Genomic DNA, 9480 nt, shown 5'->3' with positions numbered 1-9480 from the left:
AATTGGCACCTAGGCATGAATCATAAACTAGTTGCAGCATTGGTGCTTAACGCTAACGAATACGCTAACGCTAACGATAAAGGAATCACATTTCGTCGTTGGTGTTGGGGTTTAGGGTGATGGGGTGTGGTATGGGTGGGAGAGTGTGGGCATTGGGCACACGTTTTTAAAAAATAGTTGATTTTTTTAAGAATGGCAACGTCAATTGTATATGCTTCTTGCTGTCGTCTATCATTCATATGTAATCTGTCACTGTCATTGTCACATTGGCGCATGTAATACAAAATCGAATTGTCAAAAATGTGCGAATCTAAACATTTATACACTGAAACAGTAAGCACATTGACTATTACACGAGTGCAAGTGAAATAGATATAAAACTATGCTTAAAATTCACATTTACGCAATTGTCAATGTCGATATGATACTGTCAATGTGATCGGCCGTATGGAAATGAAAACAATGTCCATGCCGTACAAAGAGTAAACCCGCATTTCAAACTTGTTTAAATTTAAATAATACTCGAAATATATTCGAGTAAAGTGTTAAAAAAGCAAGTAATTTTCTTTTACAAGCAATGGATAATCAAGGAGAATTTCTGCATTTCCTAGATATACTAGATTTGGATGAGGAAGTTATCGATACCCATTTGAAAAGACTTATGGAAATAACTCACCATTCCAATAAACATCTACGTAATATTATTCAATTACTGAAGTACAAACTGCTTGTTAACGTCCAAGAAGGTATAGAATGTGAGAATAGCGAAGAGTTTGATTTCATAGTTAAATTACTGAAGGATCTAACGAGTGACAATGTCGGTTATGTTTGTGAAATTATCAACATGGTACTGTGCTTGAAACCAAGTGATGTGGCTAGCAAAGCTGAACACTTGCTGCAGCAAATATTGTCCAACATTGACTTCCAACTGGAAGCACCATCTACCTCCTTGCCTAGTGATATAAACATGGACAAATTACTTTGTTTAAAAGTCGCTGATAGTATCCTGAATGCGACCATTCAGTTTGGAGAAAAAGTGTCCTTACTGTTCTTAGAGACACCTTTAGAAAAGGTCCTAGATTCATCAGATGAAGTACTGAAAGTATACTTTTTAACAGATATGGTACCAGCACTACTTTATGGGGTAGTAGGCTATGATATACTAGACAGGATATGGGACCACATACAGTCATTCAAAGGGGATAAAAAGGAGAATGCATTAAAGGTACTCAGCTGCCTCTCTGATTACTACCTACCCACCCCTGATGCAAAAGGAGATAGCCAATTTGTATCTGAAATTGTCCACCAGTATAACTTTTGGGAGATTGTATTATTTGGCATGATGTCTGACAATCCATCCACTAGGAAAATATCTGTGTACCTCACTAAAAAGGCAATAGACTCTATTATAGCCACCAAAAAGGATGTCAAAGTTATATATTTAAATGAAACAATATTCCAATGGAATAATGGCAATACTAAAGCTCTGAAAACAATGTGGCATAATTTCTTTATCTTAATAGACAGTTTAGAAGAAAAGCAGGGAAACATAGTGTTACCATCACTAAAATTATTTGAATCTATACATGTTGGTGATTGGTGGTTGAACTCAGCTTTTAACATGGGTCTTAAACATGAGAATACTCAAGTCAGATTAAAATGCATGGAGTATAAGCTTAAGACTAAAATTAGAAATGAAACAGAAGCTCAAATATTGCTGGAAGCCATTAATGATATTAATTTATTTGATAACAGTGCAATATATCAAGGCCTAAAGGCTCAGATACTGGAATTAATGGCTGATCCACAATCATTTATAGAAATATTTAAATCTATAACTCAAGTTAAATGGTCTCCTATACCATTGTACCACTTCACTGATGTTTTAACCAATTTAAGAACTGATGTTTCATTAGTAGCAAATGATAAAGAATTGTCCAAAACTGTAGCAGATATTTTGAAGATACCTTGTAATAATGTTGTTTTACGAAGAGCAGTACAGATCAACATTATATATTTCATAAAAAATTGCCTAAGTCACTTAAATTGGAGAGATATTATAAATATTTACCCTAATATTAATCTAAAAGTTCCCTTTCAAGAAAACCCATTTATTGAAATTGTAAAACAAGTCCCAATAACAAATGAAGATAGAGTAAATAATTTAAAAATAATGTCAGAGAGTCACACAAATGTAGACCTTATTTTGCTGTACTTGTTGGCTCATGAAGAGGATACAAGAATCGTTATTGAAATAATCGAAGATAAAATGAAGAAAATAGAAGAAGGCCTTAACAGGCAATATGCAGATAAGAAAGACTATCTCAATGATGTTTTATTCTTAATGGATTTGTCAAGCAAAACTAAAGATTCTTCCCTAAGACACAATATTAATGAAGTGATCACAAAGCAAAATAAGACTTTATTGCTCTATCTACTAAGTCTGTTTTCTAATGACGTGATATTAAGAATGGAGGATATATCGAAATTATGTAAATATCATGAATTTATTTTTAATGAAAAAGAGCTGGGAGATACATTATTGCAGCTCTATAAAACTGCTGTTTTATTTCTGAAGTCTAACCCAGATATAGATAAAGCAGTCATTAGTTTATTTATTATAAAAATGCTACACAGTAGTCCTGTAATGCTAACCAATTATATGCATGAAATGCTTAATGTAAATAGTTTTATTCAAATAGTTGCAACAATAGAATTCAAAGATGCCCAAAATGAAAGTGTGGGTAGATCGAAAAATGTGTTCTATGAAAAGACTTGTGCAATAATATGCTTTATGATCAAAGAAGAGAAAGATGTTGATTGTTGCTTAGATGAGGTGATTACTTACATCGAAAATGTTCTGGAACGTGGAGGGTATGGGTGTCTAAAATGGATCCTGAAGACAGTCAACAAAATCATTAACAAACTTACTAACGATAACACCAACTTCAACTTAATTCAGTTTGTTAATAGAGTGTGGACTGAAATTGAGGAGCTGAAGTCCAACAGCCAATATTCACCATGCATTGAAGAGTTTGTTAAATTGATAACTCAAGATTGTATTCTAAAAAATGCAATGTACAACAATTCGGTTGTAACTACATACTGCAATAAGATCATAGAATATGGTCCTATAAAAACGAATCCACTCTTCTACTTGATTAGGAAATTAAATGGGAAAGATATGAAGGAGTATGGGCATTTGATTTATGTTTTATGTGAGATATTGCTCTACTGTCCCGTACCTAGGAAAGATCAGAGGTAAATATACTTATGTTTTTGTTTTGTAAATATCATGATCATGAGGCATTTTAAATTAATTCGGATGTACGGCTTACTCAAGTTTGAAAGAGCCAAAAGCCAAAGAGTTTGGCGAAGTTTTTTTAATAGTAGAGAGTTAGCTGCGCGCCACTCACTTTGTTCGCTTTTACACGTTTTACTCATGGCTACGGGCTCCTTGCGTGAGTTGAAACTAATCGAGTGGCCTCGTCGAAAAGTTCTCATCTAACTGTTCGACTGTGTACTAGACGTGATATAATAACAGTAACTTATTGCAAATCTACTATGCTTCTCTTAATAAATGTTTGTGTATGTCTAATTTCAGGATTTCAGATAATGTAACACTAGAAGTTCTACAAGATCCGAGATATCGCGTAAATAAAGAAAGGTGAGAAAACATCAGTTTTACAAAATAGTGGGCGCATAATTTTCTTTTATACCTCTAAATTTAATATAGACTTTAATAATGATCATATTTTTATCCATTCTTGCAGTATTGATGTCCACTTCAACTACGAAATCCAGTATCTTGCAATAGCATCATTATGCAACATCAATGACGCAGAAACTCTCAGCATGATCACCAATCTCACGACCATTCGCATCGACAGCCTATTCAAGAATAAACAGCGTTACCATGGCAACTCGCAATTGCACAGAGTTTTGCAAACTACCCTACAACATATGTTGTTGCTAGTGTTGAAGAATGGGGATTCAAAGAGTTTTTGGAGTGAGAGTAATTGGTGTTTGGATATGTTTGTGAAGCTCCCACATCAACCCAGTGTCAGGATTTGCTTCGAATGGTTCATTTCGCTGTATTTTTATGTTGAGGTAAGTCTAAATTTAAATTATGTTCATTATTTATATTTAATTCATACTTTTTTTTTGAGGGGAGATAATCATCCAATTTCTTCTCCCGCCTTGGGCGAGGCAAGAAGAAGTGTCAGACTCTTACTGACTAAAAACAACCCCGTTCTAACTCATGCTTTTCGAGCCGGATCCCCGGTTAACAAGCTAGGTAGTCCACCAAGATTTCTTGCCACTGCAGTTTCTTCTTCTAAAACAAAAACCTATCCTCATTTCCAGAAAATCGTCATTGGCGAAGAAATGCTACAGATTATGAAATCTAGACACATACCACTAATTTCTCAGTTCTTCATACTATATTGGGTGCTAAAGCATAAAATATCGAACAACACATACACAGAACTTGAGTACAATTTTGTTTTGGAGTTCCTCCTCTCCCATACAATGGGTCAACTATTCAACGTTAGATTGAACGCACAATATTTGGCAACCGTCCTATACAAACTGGCGAACAAAACGACTAAATACGAATACACTATAAACATTATAGAAAGAACCTTTTCAGAATGTAATACCGACAAGAACTACATAAAACTTCAAAATGATTATTTTACTAATGACTTTGATATTGTTGGCAACCTTACACCGTATTTCATATATTATTTATTGCCAAAATTGTGTGAAGTAGACAGTAATGAGAAGATCGATATGCAGTTTGTTAATCATATAATCAAGGATATTGATGAAAAGGTGGCTAAAGATGGTACTGGAGACTTCATAAATGAGTGGAAATGTTGTCGGAAGGCCGATGATCAGTTTGCAGTGATCCAACCGAGTAAAGGTCTTGATGAGAGGAATTCTGAAGATGTCGAAGCCATGGGGACTATTCAGAAGAAGTATATTCCTTGGAGAAATATGAGCGATGTTAATGTTTATGATGCGGGGAAGAAGGTGGGTTGATTTTTGGTATTTTTAGCTTCTTTTCTAGAGTATTGATCATGAATCTGTGCAAAATGTCGCCGATTAGATTTCCGTTACTATTACTCTGATCCGAATCGATAAACAATGTGTCGTAGAGAGTTAACTTTTGAAATACATTTTTTTTTTTATTTGTTGAGTCGACGTTTGGCCTCTCGCTATCTCGCCTGGTGGTAAGTAATGTTGCGGTCGACGATGCAGCACATATACTCAGGACATGCCTTTTTTCAAGTTAGGTATACTAAACCGACTGACTAGTGTACCCTTAATAGGAGTTCTTAAATTTCCAGAGGGAAAGTCCAAGCCAATTAATAGTGGTGGCATCATTGATAGATAAGCTACCCAACTTGGGTGGAATGGCGCGCACCAGCGAAGTGTTTGGCGTTCAAACGTATGTCGTGGACAGTTTGAGGCACCTTCAGGACAGGCAGTTCCAGGGACTCAGGTATATTGAATTCTTATGTTCCTAATTACCTACCTATTGAATAAGAGTAATCTTGACTGCATGGTCAAGGCTGCGGCTGGGTAACCAGCTGCTTTTCCGAACCGAGACGACCTTCAATCCTTCAAGAAAAGAGTAATCCTTCTTAAAAGGTCGGTGACGTATTTGTGATTCCTTTGCTGTTGCGGGTGTCAATGGGCAGTGTTTATAGCCCACTGTCAAGTTTATTTATTATTTTATTCATAGCCTTTTTATTCGGTCATGACAAAATCTATTTCAAGGTATCACTGCGTCCATTCTCCACTTCTGCGTGGCTGTTTGCCAGGTGGCCAAAGCCTCCTCCAATGTTCTCCATTCTGGCCTTTCTATGGTCACTTTACCCCAAGATATTCCTGCGACTTGTCTGATGTCGCCGTACCACATATTTGTGTTCTGCCTCTTTTCTTTCCAATCCTTGAGTATCGTTTGCTGTATACCATCATAATGGGACTCATACATATTTTCCATATACCCTTCTTAATACTCTGCTTAATGTATGTTTTTAGTGTATCAGCAGAAAGATGGATCAACGTAGAAGAGGTTCGTCCTGGCCGTCCTCTCAAGGAGTACCTTCTGAAGAAGAAAGAGGAGGGATACGCCGTGGTGGCTGCGGAACAGACCTCCAGCAGCACCAAGCTGCAGACTTTCAAGTTTCCTAAGAAGACTTTATTGTTGCTTGGGTAAGTATTTGATGGGTACACTAGGTGCAAAGAGTACGCAATTATTATAGGTTCAAACTCACGCCTACCACAATCCTTCTTCGTTATATCTTTCCGTTATCACTGTATGTTAGGAGTATGAAAAAGAAACTTCGAGAATTATATAAATAAATATTTAATCACGAAACAATTCACACTAATCACCCCCATCTGTATTTCTTCGACAGATATTCGACTTTATTACACAAAACAATTAAGATTATAAATACATTAAATAAATTCGAGTAACGTCATGATTCTCCACCAGTCAGTTAGTTGAAAATAAACTTTGTCACAACATAATAAAGTATATTATTCTTCTAGCCACGAGAAAGAGGGCGTGCCATGCGACTTGCTGCCCCTAATGGACCACTGCGTGGAAATCCCTCAACAAGGCTACGTCAGATCGCTAAATGTACACGTTACGGCCGCCATATTCGTTTGGGAGTACGCTAGACAGAATGTTTTGTAACAAAACATCATTTATTACCTCTACACCTACAAGCTTACATAAATAGGCACCTTGTTGAATAAAAAATGGCTGTGACATACGGACGGACAGACAGACAGATATGACGAATCTATAAGGGTTCCGTTTTTTGCTATTTGGCTACGGAACCCTAAAAAGACTGGTTTGTTTGTATGAGATAGATGTGGAAAAATATTATTATGATGGGGGCTACCGTGTTTATTTAGTCACCAGATGGCGCAAATGTTTTGTCCAATCACTGTAGCTGTCAAATATTTAACGTCCAATGGTGTGACACAAGCTAATTCCCTATTGGACGAATAGCGAGAAGATCTCACTATTGCCATCCTGTGAGTTAAAATACAGTTTATACAGTAGCCCCATTATGTACTTTTCAATCCTATATATGTATAGACTTTTTACTATTTTTTATGCCATTTATATAAGCCTGTCAGGTTAAAGCTAAAAGCTGCAATAACAATTTTTATTTTATAATTTGAATTTTTATTTAAATTTTAAATTGTGGACGTCATTGCGATGTGCGATTTTGCTGCACAAAGCTTCATAATTGTTCAATTGTTAAAAAAAATAAAAATAATAATGTTACATAAAATTTTACATATTTTTTATTAAAGTTTATAACAGTATAATTCAAGTTTTTGTACTTCATTTCCTTCATCTCTTTTGTATCAGTATTTTTATAGAATCCCGATTTAAAATGGAGTTTAGTGAAGTTGAAACTAGTCTTCGGCCTTGAAATGTCATCTTGAAAATAACAAAGATAGAGAACAACATGAAACAATAAACTCAACCATGACTTTTCCACACTTTACCAACAAGTACATATTTATTTCTCATAGTTATTACTATCACTACAGAATAATCTTACAACTTTCGGTAACAGTGTGATCTTTATAGGCTTGGCCTCATACTCTTCTCTGTCAATGTCAATAGTTGTAGCGCCAAAGTGTTCTTTGGGAAACAGCATCACGCTTCGAGCTAGGATAGCATTCTTTATACTCTTGTCCCGAACTCTATCCCAGCCCTCGGACACAAACTCCGCATAGTTGTAGTTATATTTCCCAATACCTATGCTGAGTGCTGGTGTCGTTTGTGTATTCTGTAAGTTCGGAGTCATAATCCTGAAATCACTTGTCTGGAAGCAAACCTCTTTAGTTGAGTCACATTTGTTATTGACTAAATTCGCAGGGCTGTTGTCTTCAGCTAAAGTGGTGGAGGGCAGGAAGAAAGCCCATTTCCTTTTGACTTGGGGTCGCTTCATGACACAGTTGCTGCATCCATCACAGGGCGGGCTATATTTTATCACTCCTTTGCAATGCCAGTTGAGAGACTGTCTGTATCCATTGAAAACATATGAAGCATATTCCCTTAGTGAGCCATACAGCCAGTACTTGTGTTTCTTAGACATAACATCTCTGAAAGCTCCCCACTCAAGCGAGCACAATGCAAATATTGGCTTCCCGAATACTGCATCTTCCTCTTCTTCAATTGGTTCTATTTTCATGGCATCTTTCCACATAGTGTTGCCCTTGATAATAGCCATGGAAGCTTCAATGAGTTGCTTCACTCGAAAAACACCATCCCCTTTTGAGAAAAGGGTGTTGCCAATGGTGTTTGTTCTTCCAAGAGGAAGAATACCAACAGGGAAGCGGTTCGCATCATCATTTCTGCGCAGAAGTCCTAGAATAATAAAATATTATTTAAGTGTCATTAATTTAAGAGATGGTATTGAATTAGCAGTTCAATTTGAAGATGGTTGATGACAGTTTTCATTCGGGGCAAAACAATAAGATTTTCATTAAACTAATGGGGATTTTAAATAAATTCAGTTAGCACTTAGCAATAATTATAATTTACTTTTAAATATATTACCATGAAATACTACAACAGCAGGTATTTTTGAAGTAAACCTACCTGTAATACATTCAGATAAGGTTCCATCTCCTCCTGCAATCACAATAGCCTGAGTTCCTTTCAATGTTTCGACCAGCTCCTTCGCATTTCCCTCACTGGACGTCTGTATGACATCCACCTGCATCCCTGCCAAGTGCAGGAGTGGCTCGCAGTACTTCTCAAAGTCCTGCTTGGCTTTCCGCTTGTTAGCCACAGGGTTCAGAACGACGGTAACGAGCATCGGATTGTCGTCTATAGCAATCATTCTGTCTCCATACCTTGCCGCCTCCTCACAAGCAGCTCGCATCAGTAAATTAATTCTGGAAGTAATTACGAAATCTTATATGAAATTCTTAAAATGTTATTATAACTCAAAATATTGTTACTTCCTACTTAGGTAAGCATGTTTTTGATATTATTTTGGATACAATAAATAAAGGAAAAATTAAAACACAATCGTTTGTTTCGGGTCCATGATCTAAACTTACTCATATTTTTCTTTTACTACCGTAGCTCCATAGTAAAGTGCTACGGCTCCCAAGACGGACTTTTTCCAATTATATCGGATGGTTTTTTGTAATTTATTAAGTTTACGCAGCAGCATTTTTATTCAAAATCCATTTACATCGGGCTTTACAAATTAAGGTTAGTCAGCTGTTCCATACCAAGTTTGAACGACAATGTCATTTTGACTGACATTTTACTGAACCATTGACAATCTATCAAATTCCATCATTTAGTTAGTCAGCCTGTGGCCTATGGCCTTTGGTCACAGAATAATAAGTAACTTTGGTATGGTGGATGTGGCCCTATGGCAATCCTGTGCCTTTTGTCGCATTCCTCTAATATTTGTT

At 36.3% G+C, this 9480-nt stretch overlaps 2 protein-coding genes across 2 annotated transcripts; one reads left to right on the top strand and one right to left on the bottom strand.

The window, feature by feature from the left end:
- The first annotated feature begins 261 nt into the window (after positions 1-261).
- On the top strand, positions 262-7362 carry LOC118265605 (uncharacterized). The gene is made up of 7 exons (XM_035578583.2): positions 262-3261; positions 3605-3667; positions 3774-4110; positions 4366-5037; positions 5355-5509; positions 6052-6225; positions 6568-7362. The coding sequence occupies exons 1-7, from the start codon at positions 578-580 to the stop codon at positions 6713-6715; spliced, it is 4233 nt and encodes a 1410-aa protein (XP_035434476.2). The 5' UTR covers positions 262-577; the 3' UTR covers positions 6716-7362.
- On the bottom strand, positions 7316-9322 carry LOC118265608 (acylglycerol kinase, mitochondrial). The gene is made up of 3 exons (XM_035578591.2): positions 9115-9322; positions 8648-8946; positions 7316-8413 (listed from the first exon to the last, which is right to left on the bottom strand). Exons 1-3 carry the CDS (start codon positions 9228-9230, stop codon positions 7560-7562), a joined length of 1269 nt encoding a protein of 422 aa, XP_035434484.1. The 5' UTR covers positions 9231-9322; the 3' UTR covers positions 7316-7559.
- Positions 9323-9480: the final 158 nt, after the last annotated feature.

The sequence above is a fragment of the Spodoptera frugiperda genome, chromosome 28 (genome assembly GCF_023101765.2).
Source record: "Spodoptera frugiperda isolate SF20-4 chromosome 28, AGI-APGP_CSIRO_Sfru_2.0, whole genome shotgun sequence".
NCBI classification, from domain to species: Eukaryota; Metazoa; Arthropoda; class Insecta; order Lepidoptera; family Noctuidae; genus Spodoptera; species Spodoptera frugiperda.
This window is presented reverse-complemented; position numbering and strand designations above follow the sequence as displayed.